A 17,975-nucleotide genomic window follows, 5' to 3' on the forward strand; every position below is an offset into this window, starting at 1 on the left:
CTATTATCGCAGGTTTGTGCCAAATTTTTTGACCGTCACCAGCCTGCTGACTAATCTTACAAAAAAGGGGTCACCAGATGTCAGCCGTTACAAGTCTCTCTTTATGCATAGAGTTATTCATCATTGGAAGAATGCAGATATTCAAAAACTTTTAACAGAACCTGACATCATAAAAATAATTAGTTTCCAGAATTTTTTTTAAATAAGAAATAATTGGGAATAAGAACCAATTCTGAATTTTCTGACTTTTTTCCACCTTTGATGGCCACTTTGAGGTGTCTTCTAACCACGCGCAAAGCAAATGTGTACATCAGATAGAAATTTCCATAAAGTTTTGAAATGTCAAAGGACTTTTAAAGAAAAGAACATGACTAATGTTGGAGCAGTTCAAATGCACTTATCAGATTTTCTTTTGTCAGAAATGAAATTGGAAAAATTTAGCTGTCATCTGTCAAATGTCAGAGTGACTGGAAAACAATTTGAACCATGGCTCAAAGCGAAGGCTCTTTACATTTGCAATTTGCACACCCACACATTCATAGCCAATCATTTGTGCCTGCTTTTGCGAATCAGAAGCTTTAAAGACTTGCACAAGTAGAAAGAGCACAGTGGAGACATTCTTATGCGCAACATAATGATGAATTTCTCATCGATGGTGCTTAAGAGCCCCCCCACCCTTGAGTATCCATGGAAGTCTAACTTCACACAGTGTTCAATTCTGAGAAATCCGCATGTGACGCTGTCTCTTTCCATATTCATGATTATGTGGGCTCTGATGCACACTACTCTTAAATTACCCTGTGACTGCTTTTTTGATTAAGACCAAATTGTTGTTTACATACCGCAATCTGAAGAAATCTTGATTAATATGTTTTTCAGAGAAGTCACTTTACCATACACAAGCAGCAGAAGCCCACCAATTTTTAAGTCGTCATGCTGCTGGTCCTTTGATTTAGAGCCTTTTTACATTACTCACTGAAAAATATTTTAATGAAGGGTGGCTGAGTTTGAGAACTAGTTTGAAGTATATGTATTATTATGCATTACACACTCTCATTTTCATGAGTGTTGGCTTACCTTGCTCCAGCAAGATTGGTGCACTTGAATTAAAACAGCCAGCATGCCAGCTAATGCTGGTAGCTTACATGCAGCAAAACACACACACACACATAGACAGACAGACAGACAGACAGATAGAACCAGCTGTGCACTTGCCTGTCCTTGCTGAGAGACCAGCTTCAGCCAGTAAACCAGCTTAGGCCGGTTTTAGAAGCTGTTTTTTATTTATTTTTTATTTACAGTAGCTGCCAATAGCGAGTGAAAGGAGAAAATCCATCAGCCATTTAATTTTTACTGTATTTGTAACTGGATTATTTACTGTTTTTTTTTTTCTGGCATATTAGATACAAACAGTGTAGGTTATTGCACGTGCAGACACGATAGTCTCTGTCTCATTAAAACTGCACCTGTCACAAAAATGTAAAGATCGTGATTGCGTTTTGTTTTGCAGGCTTAATTTGAGGGATATTACACATATGTGTCGCCACATGGGATTCTGAATTAAAAAGATGCATCCTTAATAAACTTTTGACATTTTTCTTTGAGGTAAGCGGACATTTAGGGCCCCCGAATCACCAGGGGTCCTCACAAAGCAATATTTGTACTTCTTTTATCTCAAGTAAGAACCAGATAGCTGTTATGGCTCAATTACACAATTATAAGGGGCCCCCTTGTGGCCCGAGAGGGAAGGAAGAATGTAACTGCAAGGATAGAGTTGTAACTAGATGGGACAAGGGGCCTCCAAGTAGGATTTTACTTGGAGCCTCCACTGAAGTTCCTTTTAAAGTTACCTTAAATACATTTGTATTTACTTGCCAAAGCCATTTTAACACATTTGTCACAGTAATGTTTTTGCTTATAGAACTCAGAGTCGGAAACAACTACTTTGCATTGACTCACTCGCAGGCAGCAACAGTGCTCAGTTTCACACTTTGCCCTCTCCTCCCTCTTCCTGCTCCCTCCCGCCTTCCTCATTTCCTGTGAAGAAGTATCTGTTGAAAGAGTGGAGGCACGGCAAGCAGAGTGCACAACGAGGACTCGCTGAAAGCACAGAGCTTAATTAAACTGCTGCTCAACTGCTCTAAAGTAGCACAGCTTTGAGGAATTGTTTGAAAGAATCCAAATCTCCCCCAGTTCATCTAAAACTGGTGAGATTGGTCAGACATCCTTGAGATCTAGTGCATGTGTGCACGAGGGAGTTGAACTGCACTTGAGGAGAGTCAGTTGTTGCTGGACAACTGTGGAGGTGCGCTTTCTCCACAAGAGAAAGCTCACAGCTAAATTTCTGAACCACTGAGCAGAGCTGACATAGGGCGAGAGGGAGCAACATGGGTGCTTTGATGGTAATATTTTCTCTGCAAACAAAACAAAGGAGAAAAAGAACAGGTAGGCACTAAAAAGCAGTTTCATTGTATGACATATATCATATATATTAGTATGAATAATAAGTAATTAACAGTATTATTTGTATTACTATTAATTCTGCAAAACACATGATCTTATTACTTTTTAAAATTAAACAGAAATATTTGATTGTAAAAATTATTAATGCACACTAATTTGTTCTTATTTTCATAAGTGTTTCAAAATATAAGATGTGTTCTTACTTTGGTGTAATTTTCCCCTGTAGAAAAGAGTACATGACCAGACAGCTAATTTATGGTATTCATGAATACTTTGTTGAAATCCAAAGGAAAGGTTCCTAGAAAGTTTTTGTAGAAAAGACGTTTTGAGATGTGTTCAAAATTATATATTAGAATATTAATTGTTTTGTTTTTTGAAGAACCTCTGAAGACTTTATATTTATTTTATGGTAAATTTTTTAATGGCCATTTTACCTACACATTCTTAATCCGTATTTATATCATTCCCTTTTTGTGTGCAAAATATCCTTTAAAATATATTATCTAAAGAAATGAGGATAAACACTTATTCCAGCATTAATTTCATGAAAGGGCCATTAGTAATGTGGTGCCAGATTTTATAGGAATTCTTATAGAATATCTGCCAGGCCATCAGGCTGTGAAATTAAATCCCATTCACCTTCCACATAGTCCACATAAATCTGGCATCACATACTCCAACCTACATTGTGGTTTCACTTGAGTACATTTTTGGATTAAATGCTGTGTCGTTACTATGGTCATGAAAAGCTCGCTTTGGTGGTTTATTGCTTAAAACTAGCATATCTGAAGTAATATCATTAGAGTTCAACAAACACATATAATTGCATGGCCTTTCATATTTGTTTAAACATTAAATCTCAGCAAGCAGTAATAATTGCTCAGCGTACAAGAAGCATCTAGCTCTGCCCTGGACTGTAACTCTCTATGGTTTGAATGTTAAAATTAGTGATTACTGCATCATTACATAATGGTAAAGAACAAAGAGGAAAATATCTGCTTTTAAAAATTGTATTCTATCTGAAATCTATGCTGTCCTGTTTACTTTATTTGCTGTCATTTTGGAGACTATTTTTTAAGGTTATAGAGGCAAAGCATAAGTTTTGTTTAATATCTCCAACCTTAAACTGCATGTGTTTCTTAGAGATCATTTAGAGAGGTGTCATCAGTACAATATGTTAGTGTAATGGGAGCCAGTTGACAGATAGCTGTGCAATGTGAATAAACCTCACTCAGAAGATGTAAACTTTAGCCTCCTGGTTAGCACTCCCACCTCCCATGACGGAGACGCCAGTTCGAGTCCTGTTCGGAGCAAGTAGAACAGGAGCATCACAATGGTGCCGTGACCCGGATGGGAGTGAGCTTTAGGGGGATGAGTGTAACGGGAGCCAGTTGATAGATAGCTGTACAATATGTATAAACCTCACTCTCCTGACCTCAAGAGGTGCACTAGTGACTGATGCTAGAAGATGTCAACTTTAGCCTCCTTGTTAGCACTCCCGCCTCCCATGACAGAGACGCCAGTTCCAGTCCCGTACGGAGCAAGTAGAACAGGAGCATCACAATGGTGCTGTGACCCGGATGGGAGTGAGGTTTAGGGTGGTGAGTGTAACGGGAGCCAGCTGATAGATAGCTGTGCAGTGTGTATAAACCTCACTCTCCTGACCTCAAGAGGTGCACTAGATACTGTAGCCTTTAGCCTCCTGTTAGCACACCAGCCTCCCATGCCGGAGACGCCGGTTCGAGTCCTGTACAGAGCAGGTAGAACAGGAGCATCACAATGGTGCCATGACCCGGATGGGAGTGAGGTTTAGGGAGGTGAGTGTAATGGGAGTAGGGGGGTAAGTGTATTGGGAGCCTGCTGGTAGATAGCTGTGCAATGTGTATAAACCTCACTCTCCTGACCTCAAGAGGTGCACTAGCGACTGACGTTAGAGGCTGTAGCCTTTAGCCTCCTTGTTGGCACACCCGTCTCCCGTGCCTGAGATGCCGGTTTGAGTCCCGTACGGAGCGGGTAGAACAGGAGCGTCACATTAGGATAAATGTTAGATTCTGCACAGTATGTCGGACTGATTCATAAACCAGTGTTATTTCCAAATAATTTTACACCTGAATTTGAGTCCCAATGTGCTGAATTCAGGAAAACGCCTACTTTAACAGTAAATGTTCATATCCCAAAAATGGCCTGTGCTGTGCCATTGATGATCTTTTGCTAGAGAGATTAAGTTAAAAAAAACACTGTTTCGGGTTCAGGTGCATATGCACACTGCTGCAGTTCCAGCTTTGACCATTGGAGGCAGTTCATAAAACATAGACCGATTTTAGCAAACAAAAGATTTGACCTCCTATCACCGATTTCCCAGTGAGATCGATCTGCATAAACAGATCGTTCTGGTCAAAATAATTTTATTTGAACCTTTTATTAAGTGTTAGTGTTGACACTTTCAAATTTGCACCTTTAATATTTTAAACTTAAGAAAATGCTATAGTTTAAAGAAGCTAATTTAGTGTAGGGACAAATAGGATTTGGTTTCTAAATTCTAAACAGGAATGGAAAATTCCTTTTAATCTTATGAAAATCATGCCAAAATACAATAAACAGTAGAATAAATCAATAGTATCCTTCCTCTCCCATGTGAAATAGTTTTGTTGTTTCTTATATAAGCAAGCTCTGGGATGTGAGGTTTGAAGTGTAGTGAGTAAATTTATAACAGGTATATCTATAGAGAAAGTTATATATAGTGGCTCATTCCTAACCTATATTTTATGGATGGTTTGTGGAACAGGTTGGAAATAAAATGAATGGGCAGACTTCTCCTAGGCAATAGATCATAAAGAAGACCATTTTGTGCATTGTAAGCAGACAGAGGAACCCAGATTTTCACAGTGGGAGTTTTGTGGGTTTGTAGGTTTATCTGAACTCCATGCAGCTCTGTATTATGGAGGCAGTAGAAAGCTAGAGGAGCAGTTTACACTTCAACTGATAAACTGCCATATGACCAGCACAGTCATACTTGAATGAACCTTGGTATCACTATAGGTTCTTTGAAGGACCAAAAAATACCATAGTACAGTATGTTCATGCTAATCATTCAAGACCATCATATACAGTGTAAAGCATCATGGTGTAACTATCTGAATCTATCCCTGAACCATAGTACCACACCAGAACTTTTTGCTGTACTTTCTTTCAGTGTGGCTCCTTCCTTCCTTCCTTCCTTTGTTAGTGGACTTTCAACTTTTTCTCATTTAAATTTTTCTTTTTTGCATGGTTTGAGATTTACAATGTAAGAGGTTTATTCTAGTAGCAAAGGTTGCGCAATAGGATGGCGTCTCAGGAAGAGACGCTGTCGCTATCATTGCGTAATGGATTCAGGTGTATCTGTTGATGGTGTCATGGTGGAGAACGTACTCATGACGGTTGGAGATGAGGTAGGTCATGAAAACATTACATCTGGTGCAGGCATGAATAAAGTGGTTGTGGTTTTTCTAAAAGAAAAAAAAATGTGTGAGTAGATGTATTGAGTCTCACCTTGTAGTAAAAGTATGCGCAAGTCACTCCGCTTTATGCTTTACCATTTGTTGAATGGTAATGGTGGGAGGGATAGAAATAAACATGCTTTGGTGAAAGAAATCATTCAGCAAAAGAGATTACATGTCATTATTCTCAGTATTGGGTAACTTGTTAGAATATTGTGTTACTCTTTAAAAAGTAACTTAATTAAAAAGTTACTTTTGAAGGAAAGTAAAATGTTACGTTGTTTTTGGACTATTTTTGCATTAATTCTTGTTTCTCATTGCCACTGTCTCTTCTGTTATGCTATGCAATTCCATACAAATAAGCCCTGTATTGCATACAAAAGACATTAAAGGAACAACAGGAATAATAAAGAATAACCACCGTCTTAACAAATCCAACAATGTTCAACATCTGAACCTGCATCATATGTTATCATATGCGGTGCCCATTTACAATGCCAGAGACTTAAGTCATCTCAGTGCTTAATTTAAAAATTAACATGTTACTTTACTTGTTACTTCGAAAAAGTAATCTGATTACATAACACATTACTTGTAACGCATTACCCCAACACATTTCACGATTCACAATTTATATTTGTTTAGCACTTTTCACAATACACAGTTTCAAAGCAGCTTTATAGAAAACCATGCCTTGTTGTTTGAAAACCCCCTGTGATCAAGCTAAAGTGACTAGCAAGGAAAAATCTCCTTTCAATTTTATTTAGTGCTGAAAAAAAAAAAAAACTTGAGAGGAACCTGACTTCTGGTTTTACAATACATGTACATAATCTAAAATTACTTGGCAGCTGAAGCAAAAATCAATAGACACACATTTTTTTGCCCTCTTCTCTGTTTCACTTTACATGTAAACTTTACCACCTTTATTACTGGTTTATAACATGTGGCAGGTGTTGTTCTCAAAGCTGTTTATATTTTGAAGTCAAACCCAGATAATTATAAGTATGTAATTGCGGATTTCTTACATTGTTGGTTTTTGAATAAGTTGATAGTTATGACTCATAATTTATGAGTGTCTTGCTGTGTAGGTCACACTCAGTGTTGGCCGTGAGAGGCTGCTGTTAAACTTACTGCTGCTGTTTCTGCCTCACAAATCCACCAATTTGCACGGTGATGACGGTGTAATCACCACGGCTATTTTCACACCCTGGCCACTGTTTTTATATATATGGCGACTTCCCAGATCCATGCTTTTGCCATTTCCCTTTATTGTCAATCATGTTTGATCTGAATCAGCATCGGGATCTTTGTAAGACATCGTCGATATCCATTGACATTGTCCTATCACCCAGCCATTTTACCTATGCTAATGATGTGACTTTTTTTCAGGGATGGACAGGATACTTTGTTATGAGAAGGCCTCAACAGCCAAAGTAAACTTTTTGGGCTGGTCAAAGTTCCTTGGAGTCTTTGCCACAGTTTCCAGGGAACCTTAGTTGGTGTAAAGAAGGGCAAAAAATTTTAGGAGTTTATATGAGGTCAGATAATTAACTGGGAGGGTGTAGTGGAGAAAGTGTGTGAAAGTTGGTAACTTTCTTTTGGTCAGGACAGCATGGGCTCAGATCCTGTTTTTTTTTTCTTCCATCCAAAAAGGGGGACAAAATCTGATAGACATCAAGTCCAGAATAATGACATTCCGTTTGCAAGCTGCACAGAGACTTTTATACAATAGTGACATTGTCTGGCATGATACAGCAGCAGTACTTTTAAAAGAGCAGGAGGAATGGGGCCCAATAAGCATCTTTTTCTCATGAAGTTAGAGTATTGTGAGCTCACAGATCTTACTCTATTCTATAAATCTGTCTTGGAGGGTTTTTTCAATGTCAAGATCAGTGACAATTGCTGGGACATGGCTTTTGGAGGAGCCTCTGTTTTTTAACACATTCCAACCATCAAGACTTTTCTTTTATGCAAGTTGTTCAAACTTAGTGTCTGCTGGTTGTGTAAAGCTGGGGCATCTTCTCAGTACCAGTCTGGGTACTTTGGGTCAGCTTCTGTTGTTTTTAAATGTGCTCTATAAATAAAGGTTGACTTGACAGTCTGGAAGTGTTGGCGGAGAGAGCTGGGATGAGGTTGACACATTTAACGAAACAACTTGTTGCAGAGGTGTTTGGGTGAATGTAAATAAACAAACTTTTCCTTGATAGTCCAGCTGTGCTAGACGAATAGAGATGAAATTGTGAATACATTTATTCCCTCTTTGATTGTAAATGCTGATGTGGGGGAATGGCAGGAGGAAGAGAACTGCCTACTGTCTTTTCAAACACCACAACTTGAGGATTTTGAGTTCACAGTGAAAAAAGCTCTCTGTGTCACCTGTGTAAAAGTGTCAAATTTTACATTTGGGATCCCTTCAACGAGATGGACTGAGATTTTTGGCACTGACTCTTCCTCTAAATGTAGCTGGCGTTCCTTGTACAAACGTTCAATTGATAAGAGAACAGGTGATCTACAATGGAAGATTGTACATGGAATTACAGCTACAAACAGACATGTGGCACACCTTGATCCTATTATTGAGGTGGGATGTCCTTTCTGCTCTGAAAATGTATCCATTTTTCATCTTATAATGCAATGTACAAGATTAGGTGATCTTTTTCCTTTAACTCAATGGTGATGTTCTTTATATGGATTTTTGTTTTCATTCAAACTATTCATTTATGGGCCATGTTTATGGGTGTGGTTGCTGCTCGACTGAGAGTGGAATATTCATATTATAAGTTAGTGGTGTGTTTACCAGTGTTTATGGACATTTGGGGGATAAATTAAGTTTTATGTACAATTTATGAAAATTATTTGACTTTGACTTTTTAATTATGCCTTAAATGTATGATGCTTTCTGTGAATTGTTTTTTGGTTTAATGTTTAAAATAGTTTTGTTATAAGAAAAGTGCCAATTAAAAAAACTTTTTCTTCTTTGTCAGTGGACTTCTATCTTTAATTTTGTCTTTTCTTTCTTTCGTTTATTCATTCATTTCCAACCTTTTCAGTGAGCTCTTTTCCTTCCCTCTTTTCATTCTTCCTTCCTTCCTTATTTTTCAGTGGGCTTCTTCATTCCATCCTTCCTTCCTTTCTCCCTTGTCAGTGAACTTCTGTCTGTCTTTCTTTATTTTCATTGGGCTTCATTCATTCATTCATTCGTTTGTTCATTCATTTATTTATTTATTTAATTCCAACCTTTCTATTGGGCTTCTTTCTTTCTTTCTTTCTTTCTTTCTTTCTTTCTTTCTTTCTTTCTTTCTTTCCAACCTTTTCGGTGGGCTCCATTCCTTCCTTCCTTCCTTTCTTTTCTGTGGATTTCTTTCTATCTTCCTTACTTATCTTTCAGTGGGCTTCCTCATTCCATTCTTCCTTTCTCCCTTTTCAGTGTATTTCTATATTTCTGTGTCCTTTCTTTCTTCCTTCCTTCCTTTCTTCCTTCCTTCCTTCCTTCCTTCCTTCCTTCTCAGTAGACTTCTATCTATCTATCTATCTATCTATCTATCTATCTATCTATCTATCTATCTATCTATCTATCTATCTATCTATCTATCTATCTACCATCTCTTTCTTTCTTTATTTCTTTAATTTTCTGTTCAACTCAATTCATTCAAGTTCAGATTTTTGTCCTTCATCTAAAATAATATGGTAGTGGTCTGTGTAATTTTCCAGAGCAAATATTTAATATTTCAGACCATGGGATGGGCTTTTAAAGTTTTTTTTTTTTTTTGGTGTGTGTCTGCATACATAATGGTTTGTATGTGCTCTTGGGTACACTTCAATGTGTGCGACTCATGAAAACAAATAGAAGAGCATGTGTTGAGTGTATCCACTTATGTGAGGACAGAAGAGAGTATGTCAACTAGTCCTCCATGCCCGCTGTAAGAGTGCATCCAGTGGGCTTTGATGATTGTGCCTGCTTGCTTTCAGAGACACTGAACAGAAGGGTTTAGAGCCACTTTACTCCCACTCTGCTTCACATTAATTTACCGGCCTGTCTTTTTGCCATCTCAAGAACTTCTGTTTAACCAGTGCCACTCTGACAAAAGCATCACACACACCATCCCAATACATTAGGGAAAAATATGCTTGTGCTTTTGAAGTGAACTAAGGGGACACAGGCATACTCCAATTTCTTTGATAAGTATGAAGTCGGCCTCCACTCCAATGTGTGGTTCATTTGTGAGTGGATGACTGTTAATTTTTTTGTTCTTTTGTCCTCGCACATTGCAGAAGGATCTTGTCTCAAAACTAACTGTCCTCTCAGTGTGTTTGCTAATTGATTTGGTTTCTCTGCACTTCTGGCTGCACTTCAGTCCTGGCCCTTCTGGTGTTTACACTTATAAACAAGGAAAGAGAACAAACATGACTCTACACCCACCGCAGGGAGAGCAGCTGTCACTGGGAGCAAGCACTGTTGCTATACAGTATATGAGTCCACTCACGCAGATATAATTTTTTCAAGGGTCAAATTAACATGTTCAAAACTTTTGTGATAACCAGTAGAATCGCAGTACACATGTCCTGTTTATAACCATGCACAATTCATCAAGATATGAATTTTCATTTGATTCTTTTTCCTCTGAACACCTGATCAATATACGAGTAGTGATTTCTTAATGGCTCGCATCTGTCAGGACAAACTTAGTATGTCCTTAGATGGCTTTCGTAAAGGAATGAAGCTTTAGGAATTAAGCCCTTCCCCTACAAAAATGTACTGTGGTGGCACCATGGTATAGTTATGCTAATACAACTACTTTTGTTATGTATCATGGTAGTTACTGTATATGGTACTTCTAATAATAACATGCTGTAACCTTTTAGTACTTTTATTTTAGTAACATGCACAATGTCTTGTTCTAGCTTGCGAAACTCCCCAAATCCTGTTTTCTAAATACAAATTACTTGGCTGAACTTACTATGCCATGTACAGTATAAGCCTATATATTGATAAAGCACTCTAAGAATGTTGCGGTTAAAAGAAGCACAGTTAAATGAGCATTTAAAATGGGTTGTGCTTGCTTTAGTTGAAACCTGTTTTAATTCAGTCCTTACCCATGTGACTCTCAAATGTGTTTTATATTAGAATTAATCATAGGTCTATATTAGGTTCAATGAGAGGCCTTTAAATTGCATGTTTGGCCTTGGATTAACATCTGTCATCCCACAATGGTGTCCTATCACGTAAAGACAGGAGCTTAGCTAAGCTTGCGTTTATTAGTTTTAAAAGGATTGTTCACTAATAGAGGATTTAAGATCAATTCCTCTTGTAACAATTCACAGGATCTTACACTGTAAAGACGTATAAACTGTAAGAGCAAATAATACAAAATTAATTTCTGAAGTTGTTAGAAGAAGCTTGAACATTTGTAGTTCTCTGACTTTTTTTTGTATGGATGGCTACTGAATTATGATCATACTGAAAAGTTTTAAAAGATTGCATGCACCAGATCTTTATATTAATAGAATAAATACTGTAATTTACAGTGTGAAAATATCCTGAAAAGTAACTGGAGTCAAAAGTTACAATCAGTTCAGGTTTTTATGTCAAAACATTAAAGCAGCGCTATGTAGAAAAGTGATGTACGGTATTCAAAACACTTCTTGGGAATTGGATCCGAGAGCAGGTGAAGAGAGATTATTTTTACTAAATCAAAGATTTTATTTGATTATTTTATTTTTCTGAATCTGATTATTTCTGATCCAACTCCCACACATTTTCTTGAATTAAATTAGTTCACTGGAGATGAATGGATTGGAATTTTTTTGGATATCTGGTTATTTCCCAAATTCAATAAAAGTAGCTGTTGTAAAACCGCTGCTCAAAAGCATTCTTGGTCCTTCTGTTCTCAGTATTTATTTATTTATTTATTTATTTCAAATCTGCCTTTTTTGAACAAGATACTTAAAATTACTTGTTCAAAATATTTTAAATAAATATGCTTTTGAGATACATCATTAATAACTGAAATCATGGCATTTTTCTATTATTTTCTTGGACTTAAATGCAGCTTTTTAGCACAATCCTATTTTAATTGGAATGCAAAACTCTCTAAGAAAATCTTGCATGGATATATAAAAGATGTTTACTGTATATACAGTATAGGAAATGAAAGACCAGATACAGTGATCCCCAGTGGTCACTACAGGAAGTCCAATAATATATTACAAAGGAACTAGATGGTGTGGCTATATTTTAATAGACTTAAATACAAGAGCTTGTATTTTTTTCCATTATTCAGCTGGGTATTTTGGTCTGTGGATCCAGATTTCCCCACTCAAATATTTTATTTCTCTGACCTGATATTTTCAAAGAATTATAACAATGGTCAATTTCCCTTCTCTTCATTTCAGAAAGCTTATGTTCATCCAGAGTTAAATGTAAGATTGACATCTTAGGGGTCATTTCCGTCCTAAACTGTCCAAACATTTCTAAAGCTTGTCTAAAATGCACAGAGCACATCACACACCTGTATTAGTTAAGGGTGTAGCCTACTGAATGCTGGTTGTGTTCAGGATTTGCACTTTCATACATTACTTAATGATTAAAAAACTTAGTTCCAAATCACAGTTCATCATATTGAAAATATTGATTTCAAAATCAGTTTTTCTCCCAAAGCAAAAATCAGTGCAAGTGTAATCTTCATAGATCCTCAGAGGAAGACTTGTAGTTGTTTTACAGCATTAGTGAATATGCAGGTCTCTGAATTGGTTTGTAATGTGAGCTATGTGCAAGATGAACTTACATTATAAAATATTTATTTTATCTTTCCCATTTTATCACTTGGGGGCAGCAAAGTCCTGTTGCTCCTTTTCTGTTGGCTCAACTTGTTTTGCAATATTTACAGTACAATTCATATCTAATATTGAGTTCCTAAACAAATTAGTAAAAAAATAAAGATGTATTAAGTTGTTAAATGGCTAGTGGTCTCTAGGAATATTATAGAGGACATTCATTATTTTCAACACCCAACAGACTGTCTGGTTACAGGCACATTCTTCAAAGTGTTAGGTATCCAATGCTAAACTGATTAGGGACCATGGAGGAAGAATAATTAATTTTTGTCTCGGCTATCTAAATGTTATGTATCCTGTTTTTGAATGCCTGTAGAGTATGGTGCTTGAATTGGTGATGTAGTTTTGCTTTTATTATTATACTTATATTATTATATTAATGGCCATTCACAACTACACTGTAAAATGTAATCATTTGACTTTACTTAAAAAAGTGAGCAAACCAATTGCCTTAAAAAAATCAAGTAAATGTACTTATTTGGCTGAAGTGGACTATTCCTTCCTAGTTCACTTTACTTGAGCCAAATAAGTACATTTACTGCCAAATAAGTACATTTCGATTTTTTAAGGCAATCGGTTTACAACTACTTTTACAGTTTAATAAATATTTTTTTACAGCATTTTTTTATTATTATTTTATTAGTATTATTTTCATTTTATTTCTTTCCCCAGAGCTTCTGTGAATTCCTTCCTTTTTGGATAATTTTTTTTTCTAAATGTCTCTGTCTATAATAAGTTTCTAGTTTGCTGTAGTTGCTAATTTTAAGCAAAAAAAAAAAAAACATGATTCAGGTTGACAGTGAGCATTAAATCCAAATGATTTAGGTTAAACATGCACCATTTACTTTTTGAAATTAAAGGGATAGTTAGCCCAAAAAATGAAAACTCTGACATTATGTAGGGGCGGCTGTGACTCAGGTGGTAGAGCGGGTTGTCCACTAATTGCAGGGTTGGTGGTTCGATTCCCGGCCCACACGACACATGCCGAATTTGAACCCCTAGTTGCTCCCAATTGCAGGCTAGCTCCTTAAAATTGGAGTGCATGTGTAAATGAGACGCAGTGTAAAGTGATTTGAATACCGCTAAGGTTAAAAAATAAGTGCAGACCATTTACCATTTATTTACCATTATTTGCTCTATATATATCTTTTTTTTTTTTTTTTTTTATATGGAGCACAAAAAGAGACATTTTTAGCACAGCTCTTTTCCATACAGTGACTCAGTATATGGAAAATATTTCATATTGGCCACATCTATCAAGCTCCAAAAAGGATAAAGAGGTTCCATAAATGTAACATAACAGCAGTCAATAGGACATATGAACTGAATTCCAAGTCTTCTAAAGCTATAGGATACGATAGCTTTATGTAAAGAAGTGAAATACAGTATATACAGTGTATATATTTTAGATTAAAAGAAATTACCACATAGTGACAAGTTTGATCTCACTTGTTGACGAATTGAGAGATTGGCCTGTGGACCAGTTGAGAGATTTTCAGTTAATAACAATCTAAATTTCAGTCTGTTCTTCCCACAAATCTATGGAATGTCTTCAGATTACTCTCAATATGGCACACGAGTCACATGGACTACTTTTACAAAATCTTATGTTGAAATGTCGTTGCATGGAGAAGAGTTGCATAAACATTATTCAAATCAGTTTCTCCTTTTGTGTTTCACAAAAAAAAAAAAAAAAAAAAATTCAGGTTTAGAATGACATGAATGAGGGTGAATAAACTGACAAAAATGTCATTTTTGGGTAAACTATTCCTTCAACTTGTCTTTTCCTGTGAGTTTACAGCCACATTTATCAATCCAGGCCTTGCGTTTTTCACGATGGAAACTCGTAAAAAATGTAATCATGGTCTGATCATAGCAATGACCTCTATGTAGTATGCTTGTAGCCTCTCCCATTAGGGTGCTATCTGTTACCATTTCATTTGTAGCAGCTGAGCTCCATCTAAATATAGCCCAGGGCACTGATGGCAGCCTTTATGTGGCTCACTAACGTAATCAATCAGACAGGACAGCCTATGTGTGTGCATGTGCATCACAGGTATTTTTTTCTTTCTCAACTGTGTACAGTGACAGGGGAGTGTGAATGAAAGATTCGCACATGGGAATATTGTGGACAATATATGAAGATACATTTACATTTCTGTGCTTATGTATGGATCCTTTTGTTTTCTGTGTTCCTATGGATACCACGATTTTGATATATCTTCATGTTTGGATGCGTATTTGATAACCTCATAATGGGATCTAAATAAGTTCAAATAGTACAGTGTGTGTTCTTTGGAGAATGCATGCACATGTAACATGCTTGAGCACAATAATAGAAATTATTCAAATGCATTGGAGGCACATAGAGCAATCAGGATCAGGTTGTGCTAATCTTTAATCACAGCTTGTGGTCTTGGCTGCGCATGATTGGCTAAATTGGAAATAACTATGAGTGAAAAATGCTTCTTAGGAATTGTAATAAATAGTATTAAAACTCGTTCACCTGTAGTTTTGTATCCGAAAAAGTAGTTAAAAGCTAGTGTGCAATGAATAGTAATGGAGTGATATCATGATAACAGCATAATAGTAGCTATGCTTGTTATTTTCTGTTATTATGCAGTGTGTTTTGTTGGGGTTTAAAAATCTATGCTCTCTCAGAATCCCGGAGACCTTCATAAACATTTAAACCGGAAGGTTAACCACAAGATGACTTTAGTATGACCCTCAGGTGGTGTGTCTTGTCAGGTTCAGGGATACGAAGTCCAGGTTCACAGACTCTCAATATTACTCATGCAATCATCTCATTGATCTGGGTCTTCATCTGGTTCTTCAGGCTCATAATGGACCATTTTGGCTTTTGCTCTTTGTGCTAAAGTTGAACATTCTTCATTTTAGATTTCTTGCATGATAGAACACGTTTAATTCGCCCATGACAGCTGCACTGTCAGAAAGACATTTACAAAAGGTTTTCCTTTAGGGGTACAACAGCTTGTCACTGGGGTAGTACCCTCAAAAATACACCCACTGTACCATTTATATGTTAATTGGAACATATTTGTACCTTAACTGTCCCGAAAGGGTACATATTAGTACCCTAAATGTCTTATTTGTCCCTAAAAGGTTCATATTAGTACCTTTTAGGTGTAAGGAAGGTACAGTGGGTGAACCTTTGAGAGTACTGCCCCAGTGACGAGCTGTTGTACCATTAAAGGTTTTTTTTTGAGGAGGATAAAAAAGAAAGAAGAAATGTGCATAAACTATGATGGATACAAATTCCCCAAATTAACTCCTATTGAATTAATTAGGAATACAAGATTAATTGATATTTACCAGCAAAGCAATCATCACATCTGAAATACTGCTCTGGTCATCCTGAAATAAATGTGTCCTTAAAATCCAAAGCCTGTAAAGAGTTTGCAGAGCAACAAATTTGAACTGTGCCGAAGAGCAGGTTTATTGACACTTTTGAAAAATAGCTCAAAAAAGTCATAAGAATGGAGGAACGCGCACACATAACGCTCCCAGAACTGTGTGATGCGCTGTCGCTCCCTGGCAAGAGACAAAGTTTAGAGTGTTTGTCTGCTTGTTCTAAACCGCGAGTTCCCTTTCGAAGAAATTTCGATGTTGCGTAATGACACAACTGGGACTACGTCAGTGGTCTTACAAGGTCTAAAGGCTGTTTACAATCATGCCAATTTATTGACTGATGGCATTTAAGCAACGCTCATAAGTAGCCACGTCACAGGCTCCATATAGGCGAATGCTTGGTGCCGTTTCGTCAGATTTTCTTTATTTCTGTGTCCATGTTGGTTACTAGCAACTTGCGCTGAAGCGAGGACTATGTTCTCCCTTTTGAGTGACAACATGTGAGGACATTGTTGGAAATGAGCAGTTTGTTTATGAGTAATTGCATTGTATAACTGGCCCGATGGCGCTTTATCAAGCCTTAAGGCTCTGGCTTTTGTCAGAAGAAGATGGATTGAGGCACCGTTCTCGCCGTCGAGACATGCTCCTTGTTCTGGCGCTCGGCCTATTTCGGCCTCGTTATGCACCACTCAGTCCCCTTCCATCAGGAAACGCTGGTTAAGAGATTTTTCATGATGGAAAATGGAAAAGTTAGGCACTTATTTAAAAATTTCCTAATTTGTTCAATTTCTTCTTTTCTGTCATCCTTGAGAGGTCGCAAAAACTTGAATGAGGTAGTTTGGGGTGCGGCCCCGGCCTCTCTTTCTTTCTCTCCTGTTTTTTAAGCGCTGTTGTGCAGCGGATGAGCTCCCATATGACCGGTGCTCAGGGCCGTGGACTTAAGAGACTCAACATAAGAGCATTTTTCATTTCTTTGGCAGGAGAAGAGACGCAAATGCTGTCTCTGTCCCTGTTTAATGGCGTCATGGACTTTGTGCTCCTTGCTCCTTTTATGATGTGTTCGTTCTGCACTCACTGATTTTTTACTTTTTCCATTGTTAAGGAGTTGTATTTTGAGTTCTCCATTGTTTACTCTCTTCTCCTTGTGCGAGTGCATCGGACACACAAGATTTAGTGTGTATGGAGGACCAAACATTTCATAAATTATGCATAAATCGATTATTGTTTCTGCTTAAGAAACCATTGGGTACATAAATTGTGTATGGAGACCAATTAGTATCAAAATGTCCCTACTAAAGATGGATTATGGATCAGTGCAAGCATGTAAAAAAATTATTATAATAATTCTGAATCTAGCCTTTGTTAATTTCTTCCCAATGTTCACACATTCTTCCCTTTTCTAATGCTAGGGAAGATGGGTTATCTTGCCTTCTCTGCTGTAAATACATTCAAAGTGACCCCTTTTTTTATACTTGTCTGATCAAATTCGGCCTCTGTGCCCATTGCCAAAGATCTCGTGACAGGCATAACGGAATTCAATGTATGAACATTTCCCCCAATCACACAAGGGCTTTCCTTCATTCTGCCGCTGATTGCAAGACAGCTGCCAAAAGTAAGCCAAGTGCCCCATATAGTGGTTACTCGTTGCAATGCAATAAAGAATCATGCATGAATTCCTCTGTCAGAAAAGCCTTGAGGCTTCAGGGCATCCATATTTTGAGTTCTCTCAATTGGTTGGTGTTAGCTCACTCAGAAAGTTTGGCTGCCCAACATTGGGATGTCGTTCTCAGTCACTTAAGCAGTCTAGGGCTGCGAGCCAACCTAGACAAG

At 37.2% G+C, this 17,975-nt stretch overlaps 1 protein-coding gene across 4 annotated transcripts in view; it reads left to right on the top strand.

Moving 5' to 3' along the window:
* LOC127654638 (Kv channel-interacting protein 4-like) overlaps nucleotides 1–17,975 on the top strand; it is a 238,566-nt gene that overhangs the window by 150,644 nt on the left and 69,947 nt on the right. The window contains exon 1 of one of the 4 annotated variants that reach the window (XM_052145315.1): nucleotides 2,097–2,445. The exons of the other annotated variants lie outside the window; for them this stretch is intronic. Coding sequence (XP_052001275.1) covers nucleotides 2,388–2,445 — 58 coding nt within the window. The 5' untranslated portion in view covers nucleotides 2,097–2,387. Of the gene's footprint in view, nucleotides 1–2,096; nucleotides 2,446–17,975 lie in introns of those variants that run through there. 4 annotated transcript variants of the gene reach the window in all.

This window comes from Xyrauchen texanus, chromosome 1, assembly GCF_025860055.1.
Source record: "Xyrauchen texanus isolate HMW12.3.18 chromosome 1, RBS_HiC_50CHRs, whole genome shotgun sequence".
Lineage (NCBI taxonomy): Eukaryota > Metazoa > Chordata > Actinopteri > Cypriniformes > Catostomidae > Xyrauchen > Xyrauchen texanus.